This window comes from Lontra canadensis, unplaced genomic scaffold (genome assembly GCF_010015895.1).
Source record: "Lontra canadensis isolate GAN:19392208 unplaced genomic scaffold, GSC_riverotter_1.0 scaffold169, whole genome shotgun sequence".
NCBI classification, from domain to species: domain Eukaryota; kingdom Metazoa; phylum Chordata; class Mammalia; order Carnivora; family Mustelidae; genus Lontra; species Lontra canadensis.
Window position 1 is genome coordinate 133701 of NW_022631163.1, and position 15290 is coordinate 148990.

Consider the following 15290-nt stretch of genomic DNA (forward strand, 5'->3'; position numbering starts at 1 on the left):
CCCACGGGTCACTCTCTCCCAGGCCCAGTGAACACACACCCGCGCACTGGCCCACAGAACAGGGGCCATTCCTCCCTGAGGCCCAGGAGGCACTACACGAGCACTGTTTACTGTGAGATGTTCTGTTCCTCCGCACCAGAAATCCCCACCATCCAATCCCCTCCATCCGCTCAAATGGCTGGCTCTGCCTCCAGCCACAGATCTGGCCGGGATTGCCCCCCTTGCTGACCTCCCCTGACCACCTAGCTGACCAGGGGCTCTGCTAGTTCCCCTCGTCCCGTCCACGGCTGCGTTTGCGGCACGGTGCTTCATGGATTTCCGTTACAGGAATGAGTGAATGGACAAACATATAACTTCTGAATAGCGAAGTGGAGTCAACGGAGGTGGGAGGACCCGGACAGACGTTCTGTAGCCTGAGTCTCTGGCTACAAGTCTGAGTGTTACCGGCAGCGACTAAATGTATTTAAGGAAGTGAAAGTGACATGTTCTATTCAAAGGTCCATTAGATCGAACATTCTGGGACAGAATCTGGGGGAGGTCTGTAAACTGAAAAGGAGGAAAAAAAAATTACAATTTCACTCGCATGAACCCTGAACTGAAATGCAGCATTTCGTTCCCTGAGGCCCAAAGTCAAATCCACAGCACGACAAGAAATGCCTGTGACTTCAACACCAACAGAAAGTGCACCTACTTTCCTAACGTGCTACCTTGCTATTTCGTGAATTAATCAAGTTTCTACATAACACGTTTAGGAATATTTTGGTAGCTATAGTTTAATATCGTTGGGTTCCTTTATAATCAATCCTGAGATTCTGAGAACTGCATCTGAAAACACAATTCCTAAAGAGGGGCCCAGAGATTCACCAGACTGGTACAAAAATGCAGACAGTCGGCCAAAGATGGACAGGCAGCCCAGATGCCAAGGAATGGAGGGACCACATCATGGTTACCAGAGAGCCCTGGGAAGGAACTCAAGGGCAGGGTCCCAGCCGGCCCTTACACTGTGGCCCAGGGTCTGGATTTGAGCTGTCTTCTGGCAGAGACCTTCAGAAATATGTCCCCGTGGTGGTGGGGCAGACAGGTCTCTGATTGCTACATTTGTTTCCTCTCTGAAGCTCATTTGTGAGCTGAGAACAGCCCACAGCTTGTTTACCCCAGCCCCTGGCAGCCCGCGTGGTGCCTGGCACAGAGCGGGCACCCGCGAATGTTCTTGATTCTTGATTATTTTCCCAAATGGAAATATATCTTTCTCGTGAATGTTTATTGAGTTGGATTGTCACAGCTGACGAAGAGGAGACAGGGCCAGATGAGGCCGCCCACGCGTGTGGGTGACATGGCAGAGAACAATGCCTCCCTCTGCACAGCACAGCTTTCCAAGGGTCCTTCTGTGTCCTCGTCTTGCTAATCACTGGGATAACCATCGTAACAAGAATCCATCCCCTTTCCTGAGCGCTGGGCACGAGGCAGGCGTGTAGCCGGCTCACTGACGCACCTGTGCCCACACCAGGGCATGCCGCCCTGACCTTACCCTGGTACGCCATGCACGTCTCGATGACATCCAGGGTGGGCTCGTCCTCGCAGAGGTCATACGGCATGTTCCCATCCGAGTTGACAGCGAGTAAGTCAGCCCCACTGCAGAGAGAGGGTGAGAGTGAGGGCCAGGGGAGTGTGGCTAGGGTTGGTCTGGCAGCCTCTGCCCTCCAGCCTCTCGCCCGCAGCTCTGCTGTGCACCCCAGCGCCCCCAGCCCCTCTCCCTCGCTGGGGCCCCCCAGCTAGGACAGCAGCTTCAGGACTCGGCTTCTCCCAGGAGAGCAGCCCCAGCAGACCTCCACCAGCTTCCTGCTCTGTTGGGCCAGCAGCCAGGCACTTGGGGACAAATGTCAAAGTCCCCCCTGGTGATCGTAACATAAATAACACGAATGGCCCTATAAACACACCATCTTCTTTCATCTTCATCCTAGTCCTTGTGGGCTGTTCCTGTCAGCCCGTCTCACTCAAGAGGACACAGAGACTCAGATAGCCAGTTGTCCGAGGTCACACAGTGAGGACGTGGGAGGATCAAGGCTCAAACCCCGGCTCTGTTTCAGTCTGCAACCCCCTGCAGAAACACCCTAAGCTCTCCCCCACCATCTTCAAGTCCCATCCCCAAAGGCTGACAGCCCAGGGGCAAGACCGAGCCTTGGGGCTCCCTGGCAGAACCTGCTTTTGGGGCCAGTGTTTCCCACGTGGGGTCCTGGGCTGCCCCGCAGAATCACCCAGGCATCCCTGAAATACAGGGCAGCTTCCTGGACTCTACTCCGGACCCCCTGAAACACCCTCTGGGGGTGAACCCACACGCCACGTGACTCTGGTACAGATCAGCGCTGGGGACCCGCTGCGCCAGGCTGGCACCACCCCCTTTCCCTCTGGGCACCATCACCGGTCAGGTGCTCCTGGAAGACTGAGTCACACCCAGGTCCTCATCAGAGCTGTAGGCACGGGCCCCCGCCAGTAAGTCCTCAGGCCCAATGGCCCTGCACAGAGACCTCTCCGTGCTGCCACGTGGCCTTGGGCAAGCTGATCCTCCCCTCTGATCCTCCGCTGTGACCTCCATCATCCCCTGAGGCCGCCTCACAAGCTGCTGCTTTGCTGAGACCTCTGCCAAAGGTCACCTGTTCTTGGGCCCTCTTCCTGACTCCTTGCTCTCAGATGCTCTCCGTGGCCTCCCAGGACCCACTCTAAGCACCAGCACTGAAATCCCCTGGTTTCCTGCCCAGTCCCCTAGCACTTCCGCATTCCTGAGGGACCACTGCCCAGCTCAAGTGCCCACCAATTATCAGGGAATTCAATAGAACCCACTTGAAATGGAATGTTGTCTTTTCTGTGTTTTCAGAACCTGAGCAGGAAGGAATTTGAGGACTGGAAAAGCCCATCAGAATAGCATATGCAGAAATGGCCTTATTCCTAAGGAAGACACTGCTACATGGTGCCCCTCCAAGCAGGTCCCCCCCCCACCAAGGAATAGCATGTAAATCGCATTTGGGAGACAGGGCCAAGGAAATATGTTGTTGTTGTTGTTGTTGTTTTTTAATAGCAAACTAGCCAAAAATGGCAACAAGACATAAAGAGGGTAGTGGAGACAAGTATAAACTCATGGATTCAGAGAGACAGAAAGAAAGAGATTTTAAAAAAGAAAAGGCTACCCTGATATGAAGCCAGACCAAACCCCTACACGGAAGGAAACCCACAGACCCACATCCCTCACGAACACGGATGCAACTGTCCTCCACGGAATACCAGCAAACCCATCGCAGCAGCACATCAGAAGGATTACACACCAAGACCAATGAGGACCATTCCGACAATGCAAGGGTGGTGGTTTGGGAGGGGAGAGCACAAAGGGAGAGACAGAATGAAGAGAGACAAAGAGGAGTAGGAAAGGCACACAGAGATGGAGGGAGGAAGGGAAGCGGGGGCAGAGGAGGAGAGAGAGACATAGAAACAGAGGTGGAGGGAGGGTGTGGGGATAAAGAGACACATCAAGCACCACAAGAGGCAGAGGAAGTGGTGGCCGAGAGGAAGAGGAGAGAGAGGAGGGAGACAGAAAGCAGAAACAAAACAAAACCAACAGAGAGCTAGCGAAGGCAGGGCGGAAGCCCCACGGGGGGAGAGAAGGCCACGTACTACTGAACGAGGATTTTCACCAGGTTGATGTGGCCACAGGTGGCCGCCGCATGCAGGGGCGTCCATAGCTCGTTGTCCTTGGCATTCACGTTGGCACCATGGGAAAGGAGCAGCTTAACAATCTCCTCAAAGTTGTCAATGCAGCACTGCAGAGGGTGAGGGGGAGACACAGGCAGGATCAGCTCCCGCAAGGCCTCGGCCCCGGTGGGGACACGCCAGCTTCCCCTCGGGAGGCCACGAGAAGGACAGTGGAGCCAAACTGTGTCTGAGTCTGAATCCAGCTGTATGGCTTCCATGCTGTGTGACCTTGGGTAAGCCACATAACCTTTCTGAGCCTCAGTTTCCCCATGAGTAAGTTCATAATATTCAAGACGTAAATATAAGTGAAACATAAAAAACATAAGGGAGCGGCAATAAGATGCTTTTGCAAGTGTTGGTGAAATGAAAGGAAATTTTGAATGAGACTTTAAAATCGTTTTTAATTCCTGAAGGCCTTCTTCAAACAAAATTGTATGGACGACCCTACCTTAGAGAACGAATACGTGCAGGGAGGGCTGACTCCGGTTGGAGCAGGAGTAGGTGTCGGTGGGGTAAGTGGGCTGTTGGGGGAGTCTCTCTCCCTGTCAGTCACCTCCAAGGCATGGCCCGAGGTCACAGTCTGATACCTCTGACTCGGGGACTTCTGACCCAGGAGCTCCATTCCTGGGGAAGCCCCAAGTAAACAAGCCTCGCCCCCAGAGCACCCACCCCCACCTCAGGGCTCTGGGGACCCCAATATAATCCCTGAAAGGACATGGCCATGTCTGTGCTCCCTCCTGTCCACATGTAGGCCGGTCCTGGAGAGAGGGCAGGCTCTCAGCAGCCCTTCAGAGAGACAAAGAGCTCTAACAGCCGTTAGAGCTCTCACACTCCAGGGACACAGACAGAGATAGACTCCACGGGGATGGAGGGGCTTCAAGCCCACAAGCAGAGAGAGGCAAGGGCAGAGGGGGAAGACAAGGAGTCACTTAATAGGCCAGGATGGAGAAGCCGTAGGGGATGTGGCAGGGGTCTGGGCTCAGGACTCCCCAACCACGTAAGGGCTCAGCCCTCTTGCAGTGGGAGACACTGTAGTTATACTCAGACAAGCAACATAATCAGACTTGGTTTTTTTGTTTTGTTTTGCTTTGTTTTATTTTGTTTTTTAATCTTCCCTCGGGGTGGATGTGGAGAACAACTGTGTGCGAGCACTTTTGGGGGTGGAGAGGGACAGTGAGAAGCTATGTTGAAATCATCCAGTTAGGAGATGATGGCAGCTGGGCCTACAGGAGTATCTATGGGCAGAGGGAGAAGGGACTGGATGTCAGCAGAAGAATCAGGGGCACCTTTGGGAACCCAAAGCCCTGGGTGTGGAGATGGGTGGGGGGACATGGTGCCCAACCCCATCCCCAGCAGAGCCAGGGCTCAGCACCAGAACGGCATGTGGGAAAGGAGCAGCTGTTTGCACAGAGGATGCCAGAGATCCAGGTTCTCTCTCTGCTCTGGCCGGTCTGGGGTTGGCTGGGTCTAAGGGCATCTCTCCAGAACCTCGGGGTAAAGGGGATTCAAGGAAGGGTGGCTCTGTCTCAAGAGGGTTGAGCGAACCATGCAGCATTGCTGCATGGCCAGCAGAGGGCGCCAAAAGCACTGGCGTGAGGTCGTGGGTAGCCGCAAGGGGCCCCAGGCTGGCTGTAGCTGGGAGGTGGGTCTAGGAAGCCCCTGTCCAAAGGAGAAGTGACTCAGCCCCACCTCCCCCGTGTCAGGGGACAGCAGAGCCAGAAAACCCACCCTTGGGGCTCCAGAAAACGTGAGGATGGGGTGGCAGGGGAGCTCAGGTGGAAAAGGGAGGAGACTGTGCAACCAGAATTGCAGTCTTGTGAGAGCGATGCCCAGCCTGAAAGACTCAGCCAGAGCAAGGGCTGGGCTTGGGGTGCACGTTGCAGTGGTCGGTGGTGGCGTGGGCAGCCCTCCTCCCCCACACTCCACAAGGTAGAAAATGGCACCTGCCGTTGGATGACTCCTCCCACCCCCTCCCTTCCCACATTCAATCTAGCAGCAGGCGTGGGGATGCCGTCTCCTAAGGCCCTGCCCCCAGCCCACTGCCTGCTGAAGCTCCACCGCCTCCCTGTCTCCCTGGCGCTCCCTTTCCTACACCCTGCACCCTCACCAAACCATCAGTCTCAGTTTACAAACCCCGAGGGCTCCCTCTGCCAAGAGGAGAGCCACTCCCCTTTGCCAGTCATGCGAAGCTGTTTCTTAATGTGCTCCTTGGTCAGATGCAGGGGCAGTGACAACAGTAACGACAGCCCCACCAGTCACGTTATGGATAACCACTGGGAGTGCAGTGGAGGAGCCCTGGGACCACCTCGCTAGCCTTTGGCCACGAACTGCCTCATTCGCTCCTCAGAATAACATCCCGAGTGCTCCGGAGCCCTGTGTGGCTAGCGGCTACCGTCCACCGTCCAGAACGGGGCAGATGCACAGGACATCCCACCATCATAGAACATTCTACTGGACGGTGCTATCCCTGAGCCTCAGTTTCCTGAGCTGTAAAATGGGGATAAGATTTCAAAGGGCTGTTGTGAGGCTCACCCTACGCTTCACAGAAGCGAAATGACTGCAGACACGAGCAACGGGACGGATTTCAATACTGACAACACCATCTCACGTTCGTGCCATGTCGGGAGACGCGAAGGGCTGTCATGAGTACTCACTTAATCCTCACAACAACCCAGTGAGGTGGGCGCTAGTTATTCTGATTTCACAGATGAGGAAAGTGAGGCACAGAGAGCTTAAGTACCTTGCCCAAGATCACACAGCTAGAATGAGGGGATGCGGGACACCCTGTGCACAGGAAGAGCAGCCAAAAGGACACATGGGAAGCCACTGGGCTGATGGCCAGGGGTGGGGCTTGCTCCTGGGGCTCCTGGATGGGGGAAGTGGTCAGTCGTTGTCCATCCCTTCCTGCCTTCATGGGGACAGGGAGAAGCTCTTACCAGCCCGGGAGTCCGGCAGCCTGGCCTCCCACCCACCATGTTGCATTCAAGTCCCCCTGCTCAGAAACTTGGGCCAGGGCACAGGGAGGCTTCTGTGTGTTCCTTAAGTCAGCATGCACATATTGAGCACCCACTGTATGCCAGCGTGGGGGAAGACACTAGGACGTACCAATGAACAAGTGACCTGGGCTCTGCGCTCACGAGGCTCTGGACAGAGGGAGGCCAACATCAAACGGTTCAGCTAACCGCTCAAACGGCCACCAGAGGGCGTGCTCAGAAGGTAAGGATGCCGTATCACGCACCCCAGCGCCTGGGCCCTCTCCGCCGCCTGGGGCCGAGCGGGCACATACCCACATGCCCACATGCCCGCATGCCGGGAGAAATGCAGTGCGGAGCAGCCAGTGTGTGGAAGGAACAGAAAGGCCACAGGGCTGGAGTCTGGAGAGCCAGGAAGCCCGGAGGGCTAGTCGGGGGCCAGGCCTTGAGGAGCCTTGTGGGAAGACACAGAGGGCTTTGAGTAATGTGAGACTTTGACCTGAGCATCCCTGTGGCCACAGCGCGAAGAGCGAAACAGGGCGGGGCAGCTGGGTGCTGGGGACCAGCGAGGGGGCTAGCCCTTTGCCCTGCTGTGAGAGCACCTGGTTCGTGGCCACACATCATGGTGTGTGACGCCCAGGCAGGTCAATCACCTCCATCACCAGGGTAGAGGGGTGCCTTGGTGGGTGTGAATAGACACGCTTCATAAACTTCAAGCTCAAAACAAACTTGCTTTGTTTGCAAGCCTCTCGCTGGGCAGTGAGGACGCAGTGGACAAAGGCTCCCTGTCCCTGGAGGCCGCGCGCGTGTGCTGGGCATGCCTCCGCACCGGGGCTCCGGGGGCATGTTCGTAACAGACCCACGTCTCTCCCCCGAGGAGAGAAGAGCCTTTCAGATGAGGCAGCCAAGGATCCCCTTCCCCCCTCCTCCCTAAGGGCTCTGGGCAGGAAAAAGCAGGGAGGTGGGGTAACTGTTCAGGTAGGGGGGCAGCAATCGGGGGACACCAGCGAGCCTGGCCTTACCTGGTGCAGGGCTGTGAGTCCATCCTCATTGCACAAATCAGGGCTGACCTTATTCTTCAGGAAGTAGCGTACTGCAACAGAGGGGACAGGAGTGAGCATCCCGTCACGCACCAGTACGCGGCAATGCGAGGGGCCGGGTGAGACCCACTTTCCCCCATGGCCTGAAGCTGACCATCCTACTGACTCTTTACAACAGGCACAGGAGGACAAGGAAGCTGCTGTGGGGAAACCAGGAGTGAGCTGGGAAGGGCGGGGAGAAGACCATCCGTTCCGCAGGACCGATACTGGGTCAGCACCCCCAGCAGGTGCTGGGGTGTGAGGGGCGGGGGACAAGGTCTCAGGAGCAGTGGGGGATGGGCGCGGGTCCTCAGCTCCATCCTCGCCAGACCCAGTTCCTGGGGCCACAGCCCCGCGGCTTCCTTGGCCTGAGTGAGAACTGAGGTCCACGCGAAGGCGAGACTGAGGCCTCCACCAGGCTTCTAGCAAGAGATGCCATCTCCAGCAGACCGGGGGTTAGGAGTGGCAGGAGTCTGTAGAGGGTATGGTCCACACCAGTCCCACGCGGCGCTGTCTGCAGGCCCCTCCCAGATGCCCCGGTAGCTGGTCTCAGCCTCAGCACTGAGTAAGGTCATTTATGGCACAGCCACAGATCACCAAGGCCCAGCCCACCCATCTGCAGGCCACAGGGAATGCCCTGGTGGCCTTCAGGAGAGTAGAAGTGGGCACTGTGTTCCCATGTAGGAAGGGCTTGGGGAAGATTCTGCTCGCATGAGGCAAGGGTTCAAATCCCATGGTGGGGGCCGTGGAGGGTGGGCCAGGCTTCCTGTTCCGGAAGACAGTCCTTGAGGCAGACATTAAACACCAGCTGCTAAAAGCGACATTTGTGCACAGTAATTATCGGGGTGTTCCCCATGCTGCATGGGATCCCCCGATGTGGAATGACTCCCATGGCGGACAGTTATTTTCAGCCAAAGGTGTGACAAATCACCCCATCTCTACAGAGCCCTTCGTATGCAGGAGCCAAGGCCCCCTTGTATGTGGGCTCTGCTCCAGTGGGGAGCCTGGCTCTGGACACAAGGGAGCAAAGACCCCACCGCCCACACCCAGGGCACAATCAGACTTTCCCGCCTCTGGTTCCACAAGGAAAATGATTCCTACATGCACAGTGTTTTCTTACTGAGCCCTTCCTCTGAACCCAGGTGCATGTACACGGCCTCCTTTCATGGGTCCCCATCTGTAGCTACTCCCCTCATGGAAAAGAAGAGACAGAGAGTCCCAGTCACACGTGACCATGCACAGCAAATCAGATGCTCTGACTCTGAAGGCCAGACTGTTGGCCGCAGGGCTGCTCTGCTCTGACCCCGAGGCCCAGGTCCAGAGAGGGAACCAGCCCGGCAGGAGCCCTGACAGCTCGTGTGGGGAGGAGGGAGAGAGCAGAGCCACAGCAGCGGAGCCCCCCAGGACCCAGCCGGGCCTCCTCCTGCAGACAGACAGGCTCAGGGATCCACACGCAGGACAGAAGGAACACCGCAGGTCCTGGGGGTGCGGTCGGGTCTTTCAGGGTTGTGTTAAACATGAGCTTGCCTCCTCCAGCTTCCTGTTTAAAACCCTCTCGTGGCTCCACCTTGCTCCTGGAATGAAGTCCACAGTCCTTTCGCGGGGCTGGCCAACTACAGTACACGGGCTGAGTCTGGCAGGCAACCTGTGCCTGTAGATCACGTTGTTCACTGCAACACATCCACGTTCATTTCTTTACACGTGGCCTGAGACTGCTTTCACCCGACAACAGCAGAGACTGTATGACCCACAGAGCCTAAAATATTTACTATCTGGCCCTTTATAGGAAAGGTTTGCAGACCCTGGTCTTCAAGGTCCTGCATGGTGGGGTCACCCCTACAGGGTGGCCACCTTGCCCCATTCCAGGGGGCATTGCTCTCATCATAGTCTACGTGAATGGCTTGCCTTAGAGTTGCACAGTGTGCAACTTAATCAGCTGTACCCAGCAGTCCCATCTCCATACCTCTCCAGGTTCATCTCTTGCTCTCCAAGCACCTTGCACCATGAAGAAAGCTGGCTTGAGGGTGTCTCAGGGGTTAACTGGGACTCAGGGAGCACAAACAGAACAGGGACACACTCTCCCTTCTAGCCAGCCATGTTCACACGTGGCTGCCCACACCTAGGTCAGTGTGGATCCCAGAGCCCCAGATCCCAGGCTTGGTCATCAGTTTGTCAGCGTGAGCCACCTGCTCTCGCACATTTGTTCAGCTGGGTCTGTAAGCAACTTATTCCTCCTCTCCGTTCCTCAGTGTCCTCATCTGTAAAATGGGGATCACAGCAGGGGCTCCTTTATGGGGCTGCCATGAGGATTAAGTAAGAAAATACCTGAAAGCTACTACCATTATTTATTTATTTATTTTTTAATACCAATGCAAAACAACCACGAAGCTCCTGCCTGATCCTGCCAGGTGCTGGGTGCTGGGGACGTAACCATTGACATCCTGTGTTTCCAAGAGCACGTGCCTTGGCTGTAAAGGACAGAGACATCTCTTGCTAGAGAGCTCTGAGCACCTGCTGGTTCAAGAACCACAATGTAGTGGTCCCCACTGCCCCCCACGCAAGCAAGGTCCCACTAAGACAGCAAGGAGGCAGCTCCCACCCTCCTCTCCTATATTCCTGCTGCTGGCACCAACCCTGTCCCTCCGCCCACACCTCCCTGACAATCTGGCTGGAATCTGGGCCAAGCAGGGCCATCTGCTCCCTTCCATCTCCAGCTGTAGCAAGTGAGGCTGAACCGACCCATCCCGGCAGGAAGCGGGTGGCGGGCTGCCTCTGCAGGGAGAAATCACTGCTGATAAGCCTGTGGGGGGTTTTTGCCACCTGACCCCTTCCACCATGCAGAGCAGACTGCCTGACTTCGAGCTGGTCAGGGACATGCCATCACAGGTGTGGCTCCTGCTCCAGGCCTGCGACGGCCAGACAGAGGTGTCTGCCCCCTGGAGGTGGACCTCAGTCCATCCCGGCTGGCCAGGGGTGCTTGAGGGCCGAGCTGCTGTCACCCGGCCATGTGACTGGCACAGTCATGTTTGTGGGGTACACTCCTCCCACCCCATCTCACCTCTGCTTCCACCCAGAACCCAGCAACAAAGCCCACCTTTCCACTGCTTCCGAGGCACTGCCTGATCCAACCTCTGCCCCTTCCTGAATCCCTCGGTGACTGGGTCAGTCACACTGGTTTCTTTTATTTCCCAAGTCAAAATGAAACAAAACAAAAACTGGGCTCCTCCAGGTTTTCCCACACACCATTTCCTGTGCCTGGAGCCCTCTTTCTTCTCACTCTCAGCCCAGCAAACTCCTCGTGAAACTTCAGTTCCAGCTGAAAGGTCACCTCCTCTGAGAGGCCTTCCCTGATCACCCAAATCTCAGCCGAGTTGCCTGAGTTGCTCTCTCCCATAGCACCTTGCATTTCTGCATTTTGGCTTCACAATAGCACCTCTCCCAGTTTACAAGTACGGGGTGATTAGTTAGTATATAGTAATTATATAATTCTTTGTTTAGTGTTTTGGGTTCCACAAGGGAGCCTGGCTCCTAACAAGGGCCTCAGGATTATCTACTGTAGCAAGAGCCCCTGAAATCTACTCTCTCAGCAAACCTCTAATTCTCACTGTAGTATTGATTGTCAGCTATGGTCACCACGCCGTGCATTAGCGCCTGTGTAACTACAGCTTTGAACGCTTTGACCAACATCTCAGAAAAAAAGGTAACTATCTAAAAAGATGGATATGTTAATTAGCTTAACTGGAGTCATCATTTCTACACACACACACACACACACACACATATATAAACACCCTGTTATACACCTTAAATACACAAAATTCTTATTCCAAAACAAAAACAAAGCGGTATCTATTGTGTGAATGTACAAAGTAAGGGGGGAAGAAGGCTCTGGGGCCCCCAGAGCTGCCTGCTCCTGGGGCCACAGGACTGTGGGGACATGGGCACAGCCCAGCAGACACACCACAAGGTGTGTGACTCATGAACTGAAAAGCAACAATATGGATTTTATACAGAAACGAAGCAGCAAATCTCTCTCTCTAAGCCTCCACGGGCAGCGCAGCCAGATCAGGCAGCTGACGGCAGCGGCCCTTTGGCCCACTCCCAGGCTGGCAGTGGGGTACCCCCTCGTTCCCCTCCTGCCAGGAGACCACACCGGACATGTCTAGTTGTTCTTTGTGCAGTCCGGTGCTAACGGTGCTCGGCGCTGTGTTGAGACCTCTGTCCATCCATCCATCAGTCCTCCTGATCCAGTTTGGGGATTAATGACCTGCTGTTTTTACCTGTCTGCTGTGACTGTCCCAATCCACAGATGGGAAAACTGAGGCTCAAACCAGTGAAATGACTTACCCAAGGGCCCATGTCTGGGAACAGCAGAATTCGGATTTCTAACCCCGGCGGGCTGCCTCCAAAGGTTGACCACTCAACCACCTGGCTAAAATGGTGCCTAACAAAGGCCTGGAAAGGGAACACGAGCAGCAGGAAGAGGAGGAGGGTGAACGCAGAAGAGAGCCACAGCGACGACGAAGTGCAAGAAGGGCCAAGATCACTGTCGGCAGCTCAGCGTTCGGGACTCGGTAATCAAGAGAATGACCACTGACAGTCATCACGATGACCCTGTCAGTGCAGTCGGCACATGAGGACGTGAGGCACAGAGGCGAACACGTAGCCTGAGGTCCTGTGGTGAATGAGCACAGCTCTGGGGCTGACACGGGAGGCTGAGTACCATCGCCCTGTCCGTCTGTCTTCCTGCCGCACCTCCACTCCAACTAGACCCCGCCCCACTCGATTCCAGGCACTCTGTTGGCCTGACGCCAGCTGCCATCCCCCACCCACCGGGCTGCTCCCCATCCATGGAAAACCCTGCCCACATCGATCCCACCTCCTCCTCTTCCTCAGGTCCCAGGTCAGCCTTGCCTAGAGTCTCCCAGGGTCCTGCAGGTACAGCCTGGTCAAACCAGTTCTTCTGCTGCCCTTCTGCTCTCCCCTTCCCCAGGGGGCCAGGATTGCAGGGGGGCCACCCTGCTGCTCAGGCAAGGCCAGAAGGACCAGTGCTCTCAGATAGGTTGCCCTGGGTCCTTCAAGCAGGGTCCCTCCAAAATCACTCCAATGAGCAATTTCAACCTTTCCGCCCACCACTGCTCCTTCCTAGAGCAGAAATAGCTAGAAATAGCTGCTTCCAGGGAAGCCCAGCCGCCTGAGGCTGGGGGCGGAGACTCAGTCAAGTCTGATGGTGACTTCTGCAGTGGCTGGTGCAGCCCGTTCCACTGCCAGGCAGTTCACCCCAGGATCTGGGGCGATGACACAGCTGCGCTGGAGGATGGGCGAGGAGGACCTAGGCTTCCCTCAAAGTCACATCCCCAGGCACAAACCCCAGGAGCCAGGCCTCGCTCTTCCCCGGGGAGCCTCCTTCCAGGGTCCATCTGGAGAAAAATGTCGGACAAATACCAGCGTTGGCAAGGAAGAAGGGACATCGAAACCTGTGTACATTGCTGGTGGGCACATGAAATGGAGCAGCTACTGTGGAAAAGTCTGGAGGCAGCTCAAAAAGTAAATGTAGGGTTAACATGTGACCTGGGATTTGGATCCTAGGGATGTACCCAAGAGGAATAAACACAAACATCCACACAAAATCTTGTACACAAATGTTTATAGTAGCATTATTTATAGTGGCCCTGAAGTGGAAACATCCAGGGGCCCATCCACAGATGAATAAATTTTTAAAAAGGTGGTTTGTTCATACTGTGGAATATTATACAGCCACAAAAAAAGAACAAAATGCTGACACATGCCACCCCATAGATGACCCTTGAAAACATCTCACTAAGGGAAAGAAGTCAGACACAAAAATGCCACACAGCATATGATTCCATTTATATAAAATCTCTAGAATAAGCAAATCCATAAAGATAGAAAGTGATTCCTGGTTGCCAGGGCCTGAGAGGAGGGGGCCCTGGGGTGTGACAGCTAAAGGGTACAGGGGTTCATTTGGGATGATTAAAATTTTCCGGAACTAGATAGAGGCAATGGTTGTACAACCTTCTGAATATACTAAAGACCGCAAATTCACACTTAAAAGGTAAATTTCACGGTGTGTGAGTGATATCTCAATTAAAAAAAAAAAAAGGAAAGGGCTCTAAGCTGGCCTTGAGCATGCTGCTGAGAGTTCTTTCCCCTGCCAGTCCCAGGTTCTGTGAGGTCAGCACAGCATCTGTCCCATTCACTACTATACCCATAGCACCTGGGACAGTAGCAGTTACACGGTAGGTGTTCAATTCTTACTTCACGTAAGGGGAAGGAAGAAGGAAGCCACTGGCCACCTGGTCCCTTCAGGGCCCTGAATGATCTGGCCTCTGCCCGCCTCTCCCAGTAGCTTCCCTCCTAACTACCGTGGACACTTCCAGGTGCACCAGGCACCCCCCTCTCTCTTGAATCTCCAGGCCTTCTCATGAGCTATCCCTCTGCCCTTCTCTGTCTTTACTTAGCCTGGCTATTTCTTAACCAGGTCTTGGGTTAAATGTCTCAGTGTAAATGTCACTTCCTCTGTGAATTCATCACCCAAGCTGGGTGAGCTACCCTTCTTGTGTGTTTTCTGTTCCCTCTCAAAACACTTAATGCTGTGATGTATTTGTGTATGGATTTGTCAGTGTTTTTGCTAGACTTTAAGCCCTGGAGGGGTGGAACAGTAGGAACGATAAATTTTTTAGCTACAGTGACATGATTTGAGCTCCTGGTCAACATCTGATGATTGCAGCTGTAATCAGAGCCTGCCTAGACTCCACCCAAGCCTCAGATGTGGCCAGAGCACCCTCTCTTGGGCGGTTCTGTGCTTCCTCCTCTGGACAAGCCTCCTGGCCCAGGCCACAGATATTTCCATCTCGGAAAGAATCTTCATCCCTTGACTTCTACAAAGAGGTCAGTGTCTCTCTTAGCATCTCTAATACCTTCAAAACTATGAAGACAAGGTGGCTGAGGGCATGCCAGGCATGGAGCTATAATCTTTTCCTTTCCAGAACCTCCATGCCCAGGACACACGGTCGTGCTGGACAGGAGCTGTGGAGAGGGACTCACATCAGCTATCAGATGCTTCTGCGTATGTGTAACTTACATCTGGTATTAGATGTATACAGGAAAAAGTGACTGCAGACCCTTTAGAAGGCAAACTCTATGCAGGCAAATCTTGTCTGTCTTCTTATCTGGAGTATCCAGGACCTAGAGTAAGAGCTCAACAAATATTTGTTGAGAGACTTACCAAATAAAAGATTCCTTCTAAGAAAATGAAACCAGGAATATCTAGGAACATCTAGGAAAATATGTATATTGTATATATTATCTATAACAGTTCCAAAACCCTAATGAATTAAGTCAAAGAAAAATAAATGGAGAAATATTCCACGTTCATGGATAGAAAGATCCAACATTGTCAAAGTGTTTGTTAGTTCTTCCCAACTTGACCTATAGATTCAATGCAATCCCAATCAAAATCTCAGCAAGTGATTTC

At 54.3% G+C, this 15290-nt stretch overlaps 1 protein-coding gene across 2 annotated transcripts in view; it reads right to left on the reverse strand.

Moving 5' to 3' along the window:
* PPP1R16B (protein phosphatase 1 regulatory subunit 16B) overlaps positions 1 to 15290 on the reverse strand; it is an 87394-nt gene that overhangs the window by 12055 nt on the left and 60049 nt on the right. For both annotated transcript variants that reach the window (XM_032845807.1, XM_032845808.1), the window contains exons 3-5: positions 7736 to 7806; positions 3664 to 3809; positions 1529 to 1632 (exon numbers count right to left, since the gene is read on the reverse strand). In XM_032845807.1, the coding sequence (XP_032701698.1) occupies positions 1529 to 1632; positions 3664 to 3809; positions 7736 to 7806 (321 nt within the window). The remainder of the gene's footprint in view (positions 1 to 1528; positions 1633 to 3663; positions 3810 to 7735; positions 7807 to 15290) is intronic.